General features: G+C 43.1%; 2 protein-coding genes across 6 annotated transcripts in view; one reads left to right on the top strand and one right to left on the bottom strand.

The window, feature by feature from the left end:
- Position 1: 1 nt before the first annotated feature.
- Positions 2 to 15,471, top strand: MORN5 (MORN repeat containing 5). Of its 2 annotated transcripts, XM_064171467.1 has the most exons (6): positions 2 to 131; positions 209 to 356; positions 661 to 772; positions 2,022 to 2,153; positions 13,977 to 14,092; positions 15,149 to 15,471. In XM_064171467.1, exons 1-5 carry the CDS (start codon positions 55 to 57, stop codon positions 14,054 to 14,056), a joined length of 549 nt encoding a protein of 182 aa, XP_064027537.1. In that variant the 5' UTR covers positions 2 to 54; the 3' UTR covers positions 14,057 to 14,092; positions 15,149 to 15,471. The 2 variants fall into 2 exon arrangements, with proteins under 2 accessions (XP_064027537.1, XP_064027538.1); XM_064171468.1 differs by lacking the exons at positions 13,977 to 14,092; positions 15,149 to 15,471 and adding an exon at positions 2,982 to 3,258.
- Positions 9,237 to 19,505, bottom strand: part of LHX6 (LIM homeobox 6) — a 24,646-nt gene continuing 14,377 nt past the window's right edge. For 3 of the 4 annotated variants that reach the window (XM_064171463.1, XM_064171465.1, XM_064171464.1), the window contains exon 10: positions 15,324 to 18,465. In XM_064171463.1, the coding sequence (XP_064027533.1) occupies positions 18,445 to 18,465 (21 nt within the window). In that variant the 3' untranslated portion in view covers positions 15,324 to 18,444. Of the gene's footprint in view, positions 10,246 to 15,323; positions 18,466 to 19,505 lie in introns of those variants that run through there. The other variant, XR_010308471.1, reaches the window with a different exon arrangement.

Here is a 19,505-nt window from a genome sequence, read left to right as displayed (position 1 = left end):
CCATGCGCGGCGGCAGCGGGAGGCGGTGTCCATGGCCCCCGGCCCGGCGTTGCCATGGTGACGCCGCCGCGCCGCCGGGCAGCCATGGAGGTGGGGGGCGGCCGCTACAGCGGGGACACCGTGCGCGGCAGGTGGGCTCGGCGGGGTGTGGGGGGCACGGGGGCTGCCCACCCTCCATCCCCGTTCCTAAGCGCCTTGTCTCTTCCAGGATGGAGGGACAGGGCACCTACAGGCTGCCGACAGGCACCGAGTACCGGGGGGCTCTGAAGGACGGGATGTTTGACGGCGAAGGAGAGCTGCTCTTCCCCAACGGAGGCAGATACCGGGCAGTTTGGCACCGTGGGGTGCCCATGCAGGTATCCTGGGCGGGGGGGCCTTACTCCGAGGTCATGGATCCGCCCTCGCCCCCAGGGAAGCTTTTGGGGTGAAATCAGCGGATTTCCGAGACATGCCAATTTTGCCTCCCAAGGACGGCAACGCACACCCAGAGGTGCGAGGGTGAGGCTGCAGACTGAGTTCCCAGCACCATGGGAGCCCGAGCTGCGTCCTGCGCTCGCCCTGCTCGGCCAACGCAGGGTTTTGGCAGAGAGAGCGCTGGCCGCGTTCGTGCTCCAGCCATCCATCATGTTTAGTAACTCTGTGCTTGAACTTGTTTTGCAGGGGAAATACACTTTTGCAGATGGTCTCGAATACAAAGATAAAAAATGGCATTACTGCGATGGCTACGACAGACGATTTTACACAGAAATCTGTTCTGGTCTGAAACCAGCAGGTACTGAATTGCGTTTGCAGTCCTAAGAGCCTGGAAGGAATTAAACTAACAACTTTGCTTAAGAAAGATTAATTCGGCTACATGAGTAACATGGAGCAGAAATGCTCTGGCTAATTTCAGAACCTGACCGTACGATGCTGCCAGAGGAATGCTGACACCACCTTCCACCAGCGCAGCCAGGGATGCAGCCTTCCATCCACCGCAGGGGCTTCTCTGGAGTGATGGCCCCTAAGGACAGGGCTTTGTTGTCTACAGCTTTTGATATCCTGATTAACCCTTTCATACAACTCCACTGCCTTTGCGGTGCACTTTCAGTATAGAAAAGTTGAGCAAAGACAATTGACTTGCATCCAGAATATCAAATAGTTTGGCTGCATCTGTCCTATGTACCTTTATAGTAAATATCAGCACAAACATTAATGTCCCATGCATGTTTTTATTAAACAGTTTTATATTATTATTGTCTGTAGTCAAAAGGTGGAAAGATTTATAAGGAACAAGTGAAATAAGTAATGGAATACATAAAATACTATTTGTTATATATAAAATATTTTTGCACTGACATGCAGTTGTTCTGTGAGGCCAGCAAGACTCCCCTGGCCCCATTTTGGAGTTTGGGGTCATATTTGTAGTGTGAGTTTAGTGGGCTGAATCACAGGGTTGTGAGTGAGGAAATCAAAGTGATAGCCTTTTTTGTATGGATTTTTCCATTTTCGTTTTCCCCATCTGCCAAATTGGCCAAATGTTTTATAGATTTATTGTAACTGCATCGGGTTTATAGCAAATACCATGGAGATACAAGAGTTGTTAGTTCTCTTGATCCAAAGCACAAATAATTAACAAAAAAATTAAAAGCAAAATAAACCAAACTCTTTGCTTTTTTTTTTTTGCTTCCTTCCTTCCTTCCTTCCTTCCTTCCTTCCTTCCTTCCTTCCTTCCTTCCTTCCTTCCTTCCTTCCTTCCTTCCTTCCTTCCTTCCTTCCTTCCTTCCTTCCTTCCTTCCTTCCTTCCTTCCTTCCTCTTTCTTTTTCTTTCTTTCTTTCTTTCTTTCTTTCTTTCTTTCTTTCTTTCTTTCTTTCTTTCTTTCTTTCTTTCTTTCTTTCTTTCTTTCTTTCTTTCTTTCTTTCTGTTTCTTTGTTTCTTTATCTCTTTGTCTCTTTCTATCTCCTTGCTTTCTTGCTTTCTTCCTTTCTTTCTTCCTTTCTTCCTCTCATTCTCTCTTCCTCTCTTTCTCTCTCTCTTTCTTCAGGCATTTCTCAGCTTACAAATCTGGATCCTCCCAGAAAAATCCCAGAAGGTTGTTACGACTGTGGTGATGGATTCTATAATCCTGAAACTAGAGTGATTGTTGACTACGAGCTCAGATTTCTGAGAAATGCAGGTATGATTAACTCCTGCAAGGTAAACTAAAACGAGTTTATTTGTCATATCATCGAGGGTGTGTGATTGAAGCTAAAACATAAAATGCATGATCTGGTTCTGTTACCAATGAGCTAAAATATTTCATCCTTATTTATTTTTATCAGTGATTTATGTATCCCCAGAGATGTATAAATCATATTTTGCAAAATCACAGTGCAGTATTCCCAGGCAAATGCAAATAAATATATTTTATTACAGTTTGGTATGTTAAACTCAGGAAAATCTTCAGGCTCTTCCATTATGATCTCAAGCAAGGGAGTGGTTGTGAGGTGTACATCATTGATCCTGAAAGCTAATAAACTGCTGTGAACCAGCAAACTGCTTAAGCATATGCTTATCTCTATGTGTTGGAATAGTCCACTTTAGTGGAAGAAATCTTAGGGCTGCATTTAAATGCCTTGATGAACAGGAAACTTCCTTGTCACCTTGAAGAGCTGTGTTTTGAGTAGAGTCTGGCAAATATTAGGTCTCATGGATGGCTCCTCAACTTAATAAGCCTTAGGGCAAATTAGTTTTCATCAAGGCAAAAGAGAAACTTATCACATTGAAAACACACAGAAGATCCCCAAACAGCTGACACTGAGATAACTCAAAAAAACGTGATCTGACCTGAAATTATTCATGCTTTGTGCTCTGGCCGTTGAACCTTTGTGTTTATCACCTTTTCAGTGCAGCTTTTCTTTAAATAAGAATTATTTCTGAAAGCAACCACCCACTCATCCACCCCACTTTTCCTTTCTTTTTCTTTTTTTCTCTTTTTTCTCTCCCCAAATGTCCAAATTGCAAGACCTGGTGTTTCTAGAAGAGAGAACATTTCATTTCCAGTGTGCCACAGTTTAACAGTTTTGTTGCTTGGAAACTCCTATTTACTATTTGTTGAAAAAAAAAAAATCTGCTCAGCTCTACTCTACTTTCAAGAGCTCCTATAACTATGTGCTGTGATATTGGAGGAGGAAAGTGAAAGAGAGGGGGGGAGGAGGGTTAAATGAATTGGAGATACCATCTGCTATAAAATATACCCTATGATACATGGCCTGTTTTATAAACGTTGAATAAAAACTGATCTGGATTATTACAAATGGCATTGATCCAAAACACTGGAATGCAGTGGGCCTACTGATGAGGAAGATAAGCAACATGCTTTCCAAAAACACAGGAACCTCCACAGATTAGTACAGAAGGGAACGCCTTGGAATTCAATTTATTGTTTTTTAATCTGTTCTTTGAACTCATTGTCCCTTATGGCATTTATCTCCAACCCTACGAGTTATAGCAATCAATATTCGCCGCCCGGACCTGCGCAGCATGCAGCCTGACGGAGATGTGCTTGGTGTGGCCATTCCATTGAGAGACCTGTACACAAAGTTAGGGTTGTTGATGCGAGTGTGAAGAAGGAATGTGTCATGTAGGCCAGACCCTTCCTCTCAAGAACATGAACACAATTGAAAAACCCGGCACTTGTTCAACATCAGAGGAACTCTTACCGCCCCAGGAGAGATGATTCAGGGCACAAGGCCACTGCAGTGAAGGGGGAGAAAAAAAATTAAAGAAAAAAACCAGCCCAGCTGTAGCAGAAGAAACTGAGGAAGAGGCTGGGATGACAGGGAACAGATCCAGAATTACTCCATTATAGGTTGGGCAGGAATGAGCAGGAAAACCTCCAGGCTTTCAGCCAAGTCTTGAAAGCATCAAAAGCAGATGGTAGGAAGCATTGAGGAAGTTCTTACAACAGCTTGACAGGTTTACCAAAATGACACTATCTTCCTCGGGTCTGGCAGCAGGCTCTCAGAATGCTCCAGTTCTCACCTTTCACCCTGGCCCTATTATGAAGCAATTTCTGATTGTTCCTTGGCTGTTTGGGGAAGAGCGTGAGGAAGCGTACGGCCTCGGCTCTGACTTGCCTCCAAAGGGGCAGCACCCGGGTACCTTTCCAGAAAATGAGAGAACAGAGGCCATTTGAAACTGGTGACTTAGCTCCTACCGCTGCTTTGTCGAGAGGCGTGGATGTGGAGTACTGTAGAGACTCCTCTTCCATTTGGCAAGCCCTGCACTTTGCTAGCGTGGAGGTCTGATCCTCATTTACTTAAAGAGCTCTTTCTGTTAGAGCAGCACAAAGGCTCATCGTGAAAACATAATCAGGCCCAGGGAGTGGAATGACAGCAACAGTTCTGTTATACGTTTTTATCTAGCAGAGTTTTCCAAATTCTCCTTGCAATCTTCTGGTTCCTACTCCATCCCTAAACCTCTGTTTCCTTGGGGATGCTCAAATTTCTCTTGGTTCTCCACGTGTTCTTCAATCTTTTCTTTTGGTTTGGTTTTGTTGTTCTTTTTTTCCCCCCAGTATTGCAAAGTACACAAAATTGGACACATAAATAAGAATGGGAATGGTTATTTGTAAGAAGAGATGTTGTTTATTTTGAACAGATACTGGGACTAGACTCCTGTTTCACTAGGAGTATTACTCTTTTTTTCTTCTAGAAACAGGACTCCTGGCACCTTTGTAACAGAGTTTGGTCAAGAGAAAGTTGGGAAGATTTCCTAATTGTTCAGTAAAAAGTTGAAAATGCATGATGGTATCTCTGATGCAGAGCAGGGAGGTACAAGAAGAGCTGTGACACACAGGTTGTATGACCCTCAGATATCAGAAAGAGTCCATAGCTTCCAAAGAGAAAACACCAGCAGACCCAGAAATGTTGTTACACTGAGATTGAAAAGATTGTAGGAGTTTACCTGAGTCTCATCTCTTTTGGTGAAGAGCAAAGATATTTCTGATGAAAACTGCCCTCCTAAGGATGGGTTAAATAGCACAAAACATGTTTTTGCTCTTTGTCTTATGAAAGAATTTGTGCCACTACTTCCATGTTCTGTATTCAGGTTTAATTAGGAGGTGTACAGTGTCCATAATGCAGTCAATATCACTTGAAATATACCCAGCTCTTCACACAGCATCAAGAGCAGGAAGGCACAAAGCCTGCCTTCACACTCACAGCTCAGCCAGGTAACTGGGCTAACAGGCATGTTTTTAAGAGCAGGATTAGGTGCAGAAAACCGGGACAATTATCTTTTCAAGGGAATAGGATTTGGTGCTGCTGCAATCCCAAACCAGCCAGCAATCAGCTCAGGATTTCTACAAGCCTGAAAGCCTTGTAGGCTTCAGGAGTCATCATGAGCTGAAAAGATCAAGATTCAAGAGCATTGTTTTAATATAGTTTAGAAAAGTCTAGGACTAGAATGTCTGAGGTTCCTTGGTTGTGAGCCTAACCTAACTGCACAGGCAGAGGTGCAAAGTCCTCATTCCAAGCCTTAGTAGTCACAGACTTAGACTTTCCTCACTTTGTTACCTTGGGATGGAGGTTCTGATGCTTGGTCTGGAAGAATGTAGAAGCACATTTTTCTTTGGGAAATGGACAGTGATGTACTCATCACTCAGTTCTCCCCAAGTATGCAAGTCCATGAGGTAAATCTCCTACATTTAGATTATTTTTCTTTCTTTTTTCCCTTTTTTTACATCTTACAACTCAGCTCTGGCTTGCACCAAGAGCTCTTTGGGAGATGTAGATGTTGACTTGTCTGAAAAATGTAGTTGAGAAACAGAGCCATAACCACTCAATAATTACACAGGGTAGTATTTCTGTACCTACCCTGGCGTACCCCAAATGCATGCAGATGTTTGCGTGCTCTCTCTCATAAACTACTGAAGAACTGGGTGTGGGATGAGGACCTGGCAAATATTCAGGCCTGGACTATTTCTAGAGAAAAAGACAGCAAGTTTGACTTAAAGTTGACTGTGCTGCAGGAGGAAAAAAGCATAAAAAAAGCTTGCCTGCACTTGGGGATCATGCACAGAGCTTTATTCCCTGCTCTTCTTTGAAATTGCCCAGTCTGCTGATGGAGGGAGTGGATGAACAGTCTGATTCCAGGCAAGTCCCCAGCCACTGCCTCAGAGTGTAAGAGATGTTTTGGCAGATGCCCTTAGCACTGAAGAGGAAGGAAAGCCCCAGCCATACACATACAGAGGGAATGTAGTATTTTTGTTTGAATGGATTTAGCTTCCCATAGATTTAAATGTCTACTTACAGCACAGGACCATTTAATCTTTTGTACATTTGTTTCTTTTTTATTTGACTTAAGATACTGAATTTAGATGAGGTTTAGTTCCTACATATTGAAACTCTTAAAAGCTCTTCAAATAATTGTTCTTTGGATACTTGTTAAGCTAAAGAAATCAGTTTTGATCGGCAGTAAAAGTTCATGCTATTTTAAGTGCAATGCTATAGCTATTTTCTGTTGTATATTTAATCATTTTGAATTATATGTCATGTAAAAGATTTTAGCTCTGGGGCATTTGCCAGATGGCTGATTCTGCATTTCACACAACAAAAGAAATAATGTTTGTGTAAAGCTCTTAAAAATAGTTGGTAATCAGTATATTCTACAACGAATAGGATCCAGACCTGTTTGGGGGGAAAAAAAAAACAACAAAACCCAACAACCCAGCTTTTGCAGAAATTAATTTAGAGGATTTGGTCTCTACCTCTGGGCTCTGAACAAAACAAATTGTGTCTATTGTTTGCTGATTTTTTTAAACATTTAACAAGTTAACCAAATTGTAAATTTCACTCATTTTTATGTTAAATGCCATCTATTACAATCCATTGATCTTTTTCTCTTTACTTTGGCTGACAAACTTCTTTCTGAAGAAAGAGCTTTGTAATACAGAGAGCCAAGACTGCTCTCGTTTACACAAGCAGAGCATACCAATGTGAGTAGCCCTCTGCTTTTCTCGCAGCAGCTGGAGTGCTCCTCCTTTCTACTGCTAACTCCTCTTTTTGGCCTCTTTGATTCGTTCCTTTACAATACCATTGCAAGAAAAAATGTTTTCTCTCTCTGCCATGGCACTCAGCTTATTTTCTTTGCCCATAAAGCTCTACACAAGTCTCTGCAAATTCACCTTTTGCTCTTGTCCCCTCTATCTCCTAGATATGTTTTTCTCCTGTGTCTTGTCTCGGACCATAGTTTTTTTGCTCACATTCATACCATCCCTGTCTGCTGGTACTTGCTTTCCACAGGCTCCCTGCTTCACTGATAGGTGGGTTGAAAATATTGCATTAAAAAGAAGGTTGGAAATTGTGTTACATCTCTTTTATCTGGATCTCCAAGTGTCACTCATCTCTCCCTCTTTTTTCAGTTAGATAGATAGCTTCTGTTCTGCTGCAAGAGCTTTGGACCTAAATCTCCAATGCTCAACAAATTAGCTAATTGAGGTGCCACATCTTATAAGGAGGAGAGGCAGCACATTAGCAAGTATCAAACTGGGGACTGCTGAGTGGGCAAGGCAAATGAATGAGTGTTCAAAGTGAAGACAGCAGAAGGAAATTGAATCTACTTAATTTAAAGAGGAGATCCCAGACTCCTATGAGAAGTAGCTTTGTGTCTGTTCTCGCTCTACCCTAAACAATTTTTGAAGTGTCAGCTCCATTCCCCTACTCCTCACATGTTGTTTTCTTATCTCCTTATACAGAAATGTGTTCAGGTAGGTGCTTTTGAGTGCCATTGCAAAATACACTCTTGTTATGTCTTTCTCAGTGTCAAACTGGCAGAGCTAGTTGGAGACCTCTCCTCCAAGTAATAAGTAAATGTCTTCAGATTAAATTTGACTTACACATTTTCATATAAAATACCTTTCATTCAGTAAATAGATTATGACCCAATTGGATTTCTATTCAAGACTAGAACCAAGAATGATAATATTAATACATGCATCCTGGTGTAAGTTACTGCACTCATTTCAGTAGCTAGAGCTTTTACAGATAAATTGTTTCTTGTGGTTTCCTGGTCTTAAAACACTTATCATTTTGGAAACCATGCAAGTTTGAGGTCCAAAACATGGCATGCCAAGAACAACAACTTTGTTGGTGTGCTAGCCATCCTATTGTGAATCCCTTAAATAGATTAAACACAAGTTTTATAGGCACTTATATTCCACTATACAGTCTATGTGAAAACAAGTTTTACAAGAGATGGAAAGTTCATTTGGGAGCCATTTTGGAATTGCTATAATTAAAAGTAAATGTAAGGGTGAGAATTTGTGGGTGGAAGCAAAGGTTAATTGAAACTGTATTTTCCATTTTCTTCCCAGCCTTGATGTTGGCAGGGTCAGGTGCAGTAAGGAAAGTGGTGCTAGGGAGCAGAGTGGGCAGTGGAAATGAGAGGGGTGTGCCAGGCAGAATCCACGGCCGAGATGCTATCGCATGCGCCTGTAATTGTGCAGTGGAAGAACATGATAAACTGCACTGCGGGTGATGGGAGGAGGCAGGCATGTGAAAGAATTAAATGGTATTGTTTATAGTGGTCTCTGTGTGCTTGGCTCTCTGCAAACAGAGAGGAAACCCAGCTCTTGTTCAAGGCTTGTCTATTATAAACACCCTTTTACTCACCATAGTCATGGAAAGCTGCTCTCCCCACATGGCTGTGTGCTCAGGGTATGCTGAGCTTGACCCTCTCATTGTCCCAAGGCAGCCACCTATCAGGACACATCCACCTCCCTTCTGGCTCACAAAAGCTTTAACAGAAGCAAGAGTGAACAAAGGGATGATGCCCACTCACACGTGGTCCTAACTTGCCTTTGGATAGAGGAGGGAGCCAAGGATCCGAATTTTGGAAAGCATCACATCTCCAATGTAGGCAAAGTCTTAACAACACTGGGAGCAAGCACAGCTGCAAAGTGCAGTATGATGACCTAAGACAAAGTCAGACCAGGTTTCTGAGTTGAACAATGTAGTTTTTTCCCCTGTATAAGCCACTAAATATTGTTATTTCAATGCAGTACATTTTCCTGTGTATCTCTAAGTGGTTAAGACCCCAGAAGCCTACACAACCATACTGCTATTTGCTGACAGTCTCCACCCTCCATCGTAGCAGACACCCAAGCATGCAGAGTCTAAGAAGTCTCTCACAGCTGAGCTTTCCATAAGCAACACAGAAACATGATAGCTAGAAGCAAATAATTTTAAACTTTGCAATATGCATTTAATATGGGAAGATTAAATGCACCTAAATTACAGTGTATTTGCAAGTCATCCTTCGGAAGCACCCTGAAGCAAGGCCACCCTGAATTTTCAGCTGTTTCTAATCCCAGTTGAGAGATAAATCTGGAGTGTGTAGTTGGGGAAGGCTCTTCTGTAGCTACTTTTAGGCTGAACACTGAAAATCAGGCAAGTGGCTTCATTTTGCAGAGAGGCTGGGCAGAAATCCACAGATTTCAGTAGGCTGCAGGCTGTGCTCACCATGGAATACACCTGCACCTTTGACAGATGCTTGTCTGGATTTGCTGGTGTTTGGAGCTTCATCTAAAGCCACCCAAAACAAGGACAAAACTTGCAAAGCAGTATTTGTTGAGAGGAACTCATTTTGAAATGCGCTCCTTACAGGAACACAGAACAACCAACTGAATCTGGTCTTCATTGCCTACAAATATTATCTGAACTGACCTGGTGACCGTGTAGGCAGTGTCCAACAGTAGATCAGTAGGACTTGTACCCCTGGTTAATCATCTGCTGTGGGCAGATGTTGTTTCTGGGGATCACTCGTGCAGGTGGCTACCAGGGTCGGCTCCGTGTGCCTCTGCCTGCTTGATGAAAACAGCCTGAATTAATCACAAAAAGAAAAGAGGAGCTCTCCCACTTTGGGCTGCCTGAGGATCTGACCCACACTATCCAAAATGTATTTTGTGGATGCTAGAAAACTGCTTGGTGTTGACTGACACACAAGAAAGTAATTTTTACAACTCAGTCAATACTCAGAGAGAGTCTGATAGCTCATCCATTAAGATCTCTCATTCTCTCTGTTTCAAGACCCCAGCGATATGTCATGGTCATAACCACTGTTGTTCACTAACTTAGGAAGAAAGAATTTCTTATTTACTAACTGAGCAGGAATAGACCAGAGTGCAAGAAGATTTTCAGACAAGGATCGTTTTTCCTCTTTATCTTCAAATATCAACATGGTTAGTCCCATTTCAGCCAAGTCAGTTCCACCAATCTTTGAAAAACCTAAACCAAAAGAAAATGGATAAACTTCTAAAGATAAATGAGCTGACACAAAATTCAGCACACAACGTGGAGAACCCCATAGTACCTAATTGTGCACAGGGTGATAATTTACCACTGATTAAAGAGTTTGGGTTTGGGTTGGGTTTTTTTTTTTTTTCTCTTTTAAAGGGAAAATTACTTCTGAAGGTGAAGATGTGCTTAGACAATCATATTAACATATTCAAACAATTGCAATTTGCAAAATAGTAATTACAACTCACTATCTGGTAGCATTAATCAAACTTCAAGGTTTAATTCCATTTTAAATATTGATGAAATGTGATTCTCCAATCTAACCCTGGTGTTGCAGGGTTATGGAAGCAGCCAGTGACAGAAAAAGAGGAACGTGTAGTTAACAAGCAGCTGCCACAAAGAAGGATCGGCATCTGTGATTTAAATTGTTAGCTGCACAGTCAGGTAGAGTGTAAAAAGGGTAGTCAAGAGGCTGTTAAGTCCATTGCTGCCAATTACTAACAATCAGGGAGGAGCTTTAAGACTTGTTCAGTACAATAAACCCAGTTTGTCTTGTTTCAGGGGTTACTACTGAAGAGGTTGCAGCTGCACTGATTCAAATAGCCCTAAAACTACAGTAATTATCAACCAGTCTTCTTTAGTGTAGCAAAAGTATGTTTTACCATAGCTTAACTCTTTACATTCTAATATTTCCCTGGCTCTTCTCACATAGCTAGCCCTGGGGCCATTCTCATCTCTGGGTTTGTGGTTCTCCTTGCTGTGCTGGATCAGTTCTTTCCTTTCCCCTTACTTAGAGCAAGGACCAGAGGTACACTGTGCCTGGGGTGGATGGGGATTTGGGTTAGGTTATTTGCTGGGATATCAAGCCTGCACATCTATTTGTTTTTCTCCTATAAAAAGTTGAAATTCATCTGTCTCATTCCTTTTTGAGTCTCATCAAACCATATGCAAGTTAAGCAGTGCTTATGAACACATATTTAATTTGCATGTGATCAAAACACTGCATGAACTGAGCCATTCTGGCATGAGTCTGGGAAGAGTAAAATCCTTACAGCAACCTGCCTTGTGTACTTTCCCAGGAGGCCAGGGAAACCCAGAGTGCAGAATGAAACAATCTGGGCAAACCAAGGATGTGTTGAAAACCTGTTAAATGAAGCCAAGTTAGCATCTGCCTTTCTTAGTGTTTATGTCCTTGATGCTCAGCACAGTGAGAGCTGTAGATTTCTCACTGGGAAGGCAGGATAATCATTTCTAGCACTTAGATGAGCCACCTACATCTGTACCCAAGTGGGGTATAGGTAGTGGTGATGTACAGCAAGTGTAAGTTTTGTTTATTTCTTCACCGTGGTAGAAATAGACAAAGCTTCATTTTCATGCAATTATTACAAGCCCAGATAAACTATTTTGTTTAGTTAAAGTGATTCCAGCTAAAATCACATTGCTGCCCAGGCTGGACAATATCTGTTATAGCCCAGGCTCACGTGATGGAGCTGTTACTGTGCTGGAACACCTAGTGCATAGAACAAAAGCCAGCACATTGATTATGCCTTTGATGTTGTTTTTAAGAAAGCTTAAGGACCACATTTGCATTCCTGCTGCAGCCCTCAGTAGAATCTGCCTCTGTAAGGACTGCATGGCCTTTCAGCAAGATTCAGTGCTCGTCTTTATCATTTCCCTTTTAGCATATTTCCCAGCATTTATTTTCTCCTAGCTCTAACCTAAATAAGGGATGTGCCATTAGCAGGGTATTTTCTCATCGAGCCTACTAATTCGTAGGCATGGAGGATAAAAACAGATCATGACAGTGGAACACAGAAAGAGCAGAAGTGAACTGTACTGGCCAAATAATAACCATTTTTTCAGTCATGAAAGCAAGCCCATAGGCTGAGCTATTGGAACAATGGCAGTACAAGTGTGTTCTCCAACCCATTCATGGTCACTGGGTTGCTGCTCAGAGGTGGGCACTCACCACCAAACCCAAGCTTTTGCAAGCCAGAGCACTTGAGTGGGAAACAAGAGGAGGGTCAGAAGGCACAAGCAAGCACTTGTCTGGAAAGCAGCGACTGCACGCAAAGAGCAAACTGGAGAGCAGGCTTTTAGGGAAAACCTTCTGTGAGTCCAAGCCTGTCTGACTACAGGCTGTCACGGGTGGCAGATGAGTGCTGCTGTTCAGACAAGGGGCAAGTGCCTTGACACATCCTTTCCTTAAGTCCACTTTCACCAGCATGCCGAGAGGGCTGCGTGCGAGCAGCATCTTGCCAGCCGTGAAGGTGTGCACTCGGCTCACCCAGCCAGCAACGAGAGAAAAGGGGAGGGTAGCATGAAAAAAAAACAAACCAAAACCAACAAGGGAAGGGAAAAAGGAAAGACAAAGCTGACTTGATTCAAACCCCACTGCAATCAGTAAGATAACCCCCCCTAAGCTTGAGGAGTTGTGCATCAGACCTAACTTGTCACACACCCTTCTGTGAACTCTCACTGCTTAGCTCAGCACAACTTCATTCCCAGGACCTTCCCACTTTTCTCATTTCATATGCCAACTCCACAGTCGAAATATCTCCGTGAAGATTTGGGTCCTTACAAGCAACGTGCTTCTTTCTGGATCTGTTTTGACCTACCTAAGCAGGGCGCCCAGCTCTGCAGGGCAGCTGTGTAAACAAGAGGACTGCGAGCAGTGCCAAGCGGTGGTCACCGTGCTGGGGTTACAGCCCCTCTCACAATCATCTATTCTGTCAGGTTGTAAGGGCTGCTACAAACCACTTCAAATGGAGATGGAGGCAGGTTAGAAGCACACAGCACAAGCAGCTAATAGGAATTTGTTAAGACAGTGGTAAACACAAGAAGCAGCTCTCATACATTTCACTTATATAAAAATAAATATAGGTATTGTTTTAACTGAGACTTTGATTTTTTTTTCAAGGCTTTTTGAAGTTTGTTTTTCCTGGTCTGCTGCACAGATCTCTTTTCCCCTTTGCAAACAGTAAAGTAAAGGCTGCAGAACAGTTTTTTGGAGACAAGACTGTTTAAATCCCTGGAATTAAGAAGCCACATTTGCCAAGTTATTTTTTGTAACCATACACAAGATTTCTATTCAAACTTTGCTTGACAGTTGTTATTTTTCCTACATAGTCTTTGTTTTTTTTCCTTTCCACACTGTCATTATGCTCTGAGAATAAATACGACAGACATGAATACTAACAAGGGACACAGAAGATGCTCTAAATCACACCCATCAGCCACTCCACCAGCTTCTCGCTACCTGTCATAATGTACAATTCAAAAACAGCATTAAAAGAAAAGCTGGAAGACAAAAAAATTCCATTTTAACTTTCAGAACCCCCAAAAGCAACGCAGACACAGTATCTAAAAAAGTGTAGCTTCGTTCCTGATAGCTTCCACAGATCTCCAGCACATCTCCTGTCAATAACCCAGCAAATAAAACCTGTGTGTGTAAATCTCATAGTTCTGTCCAAGCTTATCTGGTCAAACAGAGGAATAACAGAGTCACTGCCACATCCAGTACCTCCTGCCCCCACAGATCCCAACAAACCAGCACACAGTCTTTGAAAGAAACAAAAAAAGAGGGGGTTTAAGAGAAGCCAAGGGCTAAAAATTGATTCAATGCTCAAAGGAAAAATTGCTTGTTTGAGCCGGGCCCTAGTGATGCACAGAGCAGATCTGACATGGTGATGTTTGGCATTCTCTTATCTCCCTTTTAGATGATGATGAGCATGAATGGATCATTCAGACCTGCCGGAAAGCTTGGGATGAAACAACTGATCAGAAAGCAAAACCATGACACCCATTTTTTTCCCCTAGACAACAATATTCCAAAGCAAGTAATCTGATTCACAATAAACCTAATTTGTCCTTGTGGATTTGTCTCACCCTTTCCCTCTACAGGAATATAATCTTTTTGTCATCTTTGTCAGCACAAACAAAACTGGAAATAATCATTTAATCAGTCACACTGAGAAAAAGGCATGGAAAAAAACAAGGCAGACTGTACTCACAATAATATTCCTGAGAGGTGTGTAGTTAGTACACATAAATGTTATTAAGCCTGAAAACAATTTGTTTAAAAGAGTGCCTCAGATTCGGTGTTTAAGTCATTCAAATCCATCTTAATCAACATTATTTTCCCAGATTTTAGTTAGCTGTCCTGGTGAATTCCTTTCCTCTCTTTTTGCTCAGTACTTTGATATTGATTGATCATTGTAATAATGTACACCAGAGGTATTCTTTAATGACTGGTTTGCTAACTAGGAAATTATATCCATTTACTACGAACGTTTGTTGAACTCTCCTGAAGCCAGAGTTTAACAAAATAATAAAAGAGGAGAACTGGGTGGGTTGCTGCTTGATTAGTAAGCCAGAAAGTATTTAAAAATAAAATAAAATGGAATTACATCATTTTCTGGATGTAAGTGCCAGCACTTCTACTTGCATTAACTTTATTTATTACACAAATAAGACATTTACAAAGCACAACATTAAAAGTATGTAACAAAACAGACATTGGTTTTACAAAAAAGTGCTTACAATTTAGTTTTACTTTTTTCTTTTCTTTTTTTTAAATAAATATTAGTCTTGACTGTCCACTCATTCAGAGAAATCCTTTTTTTCTTAACCATTGTAGCCAAGACATGCAGAATTGCAACATGCTACAACAAAATGATTGGCTGATGAAAAATAAAACCGATGTGTCTAAAGTTGGCATCCTACAAGAGAGAGCCCTGATAGTAAGTGCAGGATTGGTTCCCACTCCCCCATCATCCCAACTAGTGAGTTGTGTAGTAAGCACCTTTAGCTCGGGCATTGGGGTTAACCAGCATGAGCTGACAAAAAAATAAATCATTGGTAATAAAATCGTAAACCATTCCACTTCCAGATCCTAGCCGTACTTGGATACCTCACTAAACGCGAGTGAAAAGCCTTGCACTGGCTATCTGCATCGGATTTTGTCTGCTAAAGGTCTTGTAAATAGCAACTGGGAAAGTTCAGTACGTGGAGTCTGCATTGCTGCACCAGAACCCATTTGGCAATTACTGAATAAACTAAGAAAATGAGAATGATTTTCATTTTATTTTTTTTTTTAATCTACAGACAGGAGATGAATGCAAATGACCTGAGATAAGGTTTGGTTCAGTGGCAACAGTCAGTGTGAAATATGTTGTGAAACAATGTATTGAATAAATTAGAGAATTTCTTACATTCTTGGTACAGTTGAGTATTTTCCATACACATAATTAGCTCTAAAACTGCACAAGCTGAATTGCTTCCAGTTTTTGCAAACAGTTTGGGCTTAATATAAACAGAGCCTGATTTCTGAATTAGCAAAGCTGCTCCTGGCTACTCGCGGGGGCAAGCGCCCCAAGCCCAGTCCATGAGGGGCAGCTCACCCCATGGCTAGTGGTGAGTTCCCTTCCACTGGAGAGAAGCACCCACGTGCCCTTGCCCTTGGCTTTGCATGTCAGTCCTGTCAGTGGCATTGGTTACAAAAACACTGATGTACAGTACAGTACAGTTCACAAGTAGGGGGCTTTGATCAATAACTGAGCTGGTATTTAGCAGATACACATTTAAGAGTTTCCCTTTCATTGCACTGCCAAGACAGAGGAGGAATGCATCACACCAACAAAACAGCTGTGGAAATCTCAAGTACTGTGGGATGTCCAGTTACAAGCCTGAAGTCTCTCCTTCAGTCTTAAATGAATTAACTACCCATTCCTTTGTGGCACTAATTCCACAACTAAACAATCATCAGGATGTGCAAGCACAAATGAAGAAGAAAGTTGGGCCCCAATGGCCCCTGCTGACCACCACCATGTTGCATGTGGACACAGCAACCCACCTCAACCTCATGATTACAAATGCTCCACCAACCACCAACAGCCAACAAAGGGAATGCTCCTCCTTCACTCCCTACCACAAGGACAAAGTGATTGCAGTAGGTGCAACCGGTGACTGTCCCCTCCCTGAGGGGATGCCTCTGCAGCAGTGGTTCCAGTCAGGTCAGGCATGTGGGAGTGCCTTGCCGCTGGCCACGCACTGGAAATGGTTATTTGTGCATCAGGAGGTGACAACAGCACTTTGTGGACACAATTTCCTCTCTCTTTGCACCGGTTATTTTAAACTGTGGGTAGAGCTGCTAGCTGCAGTTAGACAGAATACTGGCCTAACTGTCCAAGGGGTTCCCATCACACTCTTCCTCTCTCTGTATTTTCTAATGCATACACACACAGAGAGAGGTGTGCATGTGTGTGTATGTGTGTATTTGTTCCAGCAAATATCAGCACATGCTTGTACTCAGCTACTTCTCCAACTGAAAGGTCTTAGTGGCCAGCACAGCAGACATCTGCATCTCCTTATGCCATCCCCATGCAGGCAGAGCAGTGAGCAGAGCTGCCAGTGTCACCTGCAGCTCAGGGGCACTGGCAGGAGGACGCTTGCTGTGTGCTTGCTGTGTGCACAAAACGGGTTGGCCAAACCACTGAGCTGGCTGCCTACCCAGCTGGTGCTGGAGATTGGTCCAGGATCTCCCAGAGAGAAAAACACATGTATCTAGAGTTCAAATTAAAAACAAGTTATATAACAGATGGATTCCCCTCTTCTGTTCCTCAGGCACAGGCCAGTCATATACTCTACACTAACTGTGGCTCATGGAAGGCTTTCACATTCTTGGAAATGCAGCCTCACAGGCACTCAGCAGCAAGACAGACCTGTGTGCTTGTGTGGAGAGAGCCTGCTCCTGGCTTGGTGTAAGCTGAGAAGGGCTGGCAGAGGTTACTTGTTTACTTTTTGTTATTACTGTCAGTGAAGGGTCATTTCAGAGATTTCTTCCTGACTTGGGGCCAGACTACTGAGCAGTTCCTTTCCTATTGCATTGAGCCCTGCAGTACCTGCCCCTCCAGCAGCAATCCCCCGAGAATGGTGAACTGGCAGGAGCAACAGCCATAGTCCAGCAAGGGAGAGCAACAGGAGGACAGAGGGAATCAGAGCGATGCTGTCAGATGAAGGAATACCCCATCACCTTCCTGTCTACTCACCTAGCACCTGTTTCTGCTGCTCTTACTGTGGCTTTCACCTTTTTAACTGGTCTCCAGTTTCCACCCCACTTTTTCCACTGACTGAACCTGGGTCCACACCAGGGCAGAACATTTCTAGCACCTTTACAGCCAGCTTCCACTTTGGATTTCCCAGTCTCAGAGTATGGAGTGTCTGAGAGTTTTGTGTAGGTACATTCTAAAATCACACATTTGTGATCCAATATGACTCCAAGGAAATAACTTGTTAATAAAGAGCAAGAGTTTAAAAAAACCAACAAAACAATCAAATAAAATCATTTGGCAGATGGCTGCGTGAGGAGAGAGATATTCAGTGTTCTAAGAACAAGTCAACAATCAGAAACTTCAGGGTGCTAAAGCTGGCTCTGCCACCAATCCCCCACAGTTCTCCCAGTTTAGGACATCTTGGTTTCCCCTTCTATAAAATGGGGGGGAAAACACTAAGATTTACTTACCTTAGAGTGATCAAAGGACATGTGATTCTAAAGCACTTTGAGAAGGAAGAGAAACTGCCTATTTCCAGCTGGCATCATGTTTTCCACTTAGTGGAGTCTCAGCTACCCACGAGTTTGGCTCAGGAAGGTCTGTGTGTATATCGAGTTGCTGAGCCAAAAAGCCCACTTCAGATTTCACACATGCAAGTGGAAATAAGGAGGGATGTCCAGGAACCGACAGCGCTTCACTGGTGCAAAAAGAGAATCAGGCCAAACCATGTCAATTCCTCCTTCCTTTATGTTCAGAGGTGACCATCGATCCCCCTGAGACTCGTGTTCTGGTTCATTCATATTCCCATGGGATGGGAGCAAGATTTGCAAGCACAGTAGAGTCACTACTTTTGACTGTGTCTGGCATTGCCTTGGAGAGACTCACGGTCATTCTACAAGTCCACAAGAAACAAGTGAAAAATGTAACTCTGCACTCAACACACACATACACAGAGTGTCGCTGGAGAAATAAGAGTGGCTGTTAGGTGCTGGTCAATGGCAATAACTGAGAGGGCTGGATCTGAGTTTCTCCTGCATGACTGACCACCGTTGCCTTGGGCTGGAGGCTGCGTTTCAGCGGCTGAGGGGCAGTGGTGCTGGTAGCGCCATGGGCAGATGAGGAAGAGTTCGCGCAGTCAGTACTGAAAGAGGATGACCTAGGTGGGAGAAACGGGAGTCAAGCATTAGCTGCTTTCAGGGGCAGGTAGAAACATGCTCTCAGAGCCCAACAGAGGAGACATGTGCCCTGCTCTGGCAGCCACTTCCCAGCAGATAAACCCTCTCTGGAACTATTTCTTGCCCCAGAGCTGCCAGCCCTGCCCATAGAACAGAGCCAGCTGGGGAAGACACAGGCAGAGGTAACAGGACTGTGGCAACACACAGCCTGAAAGAGACATACACCTCTGGTCACACCTTCAGCTGTGAAACCACATCATACTGAGCAACACACTGAAACCTGCATTTAAACTGTTCATTCTGATACACAGCTACCAAGAAAGGTGAAGACCATTGCCAACAGTTCCCTACCCACCTCAAACCACTGCTCCTCCCTGCTCTGAAAATACAGCATCTGCCCTTGCCAGCAACCAGGGGAAGCAACCACTGACCTGGATGAGTTCTCCCACAGTCAGTGTACAGGGTACCCCAAGAGAAGTGGGTCTGTGTGCCCCACGTGCAGAGGGAAATGGAGACTCAGCACTCACACATGCTTTCCCAGGATCTCAGCTATCACTGCTTTTTAAAAAGTTTGAATGAGGCAAAAGAGTCTGCTTCAGGTTTCAGGAATTCAATGTGCAAGTGATTGTCTGGAAAAGGAGCTGGTCAGGGGCAGCTCTGTGTCCTGAGAACCCAGCTCTGCAACAGCTGCAAGTAAAGTAATTGCATTTAAATCAGAGGAACTACTTGCTGCAGTGGAGTTTCTCTGGATGGCAGCACCAGGACTGTACAGTATTTTCTGAAAGTTCTCCAGCTTTCTGTGCAGACATCATGACAAAAGGGTAGCATTTATGCTGAAGAAGTGACTTTGCTGTGGCCCTGCTTGTGCCTATTGAAACAGAGCTTAATCAGCTACCACTGCTGCACTGAACAGAGAGAGATGCTGAGAACTTCTAATAGTAAAGACAAAAGCTGAAACCAGTAAGAGCTGATAGAGGGTCAGCGTTTCCTCAGAAGGAAACCTCTTGAACTGGGATGCTAA

This window comes from Pogoniulus pusillus, chromosome 35, assembly GCF_015220805.1.
Source record: "Pogoniulus pusillus isolate bPogPus1 chromosome 35, bPogPus1.pri, whole genome shotgun sequence".
Taxonomy (NCBI): domain Eukaryota; kingdom Metazoa; phylum Chordata; class Aves; order Piciformes; family Lybiidae; genus Pogoniulus; species Pogoniulus pusillus.
This window is presented reverse-complemented; position numbering and strand designations above follow the sequence as displayed.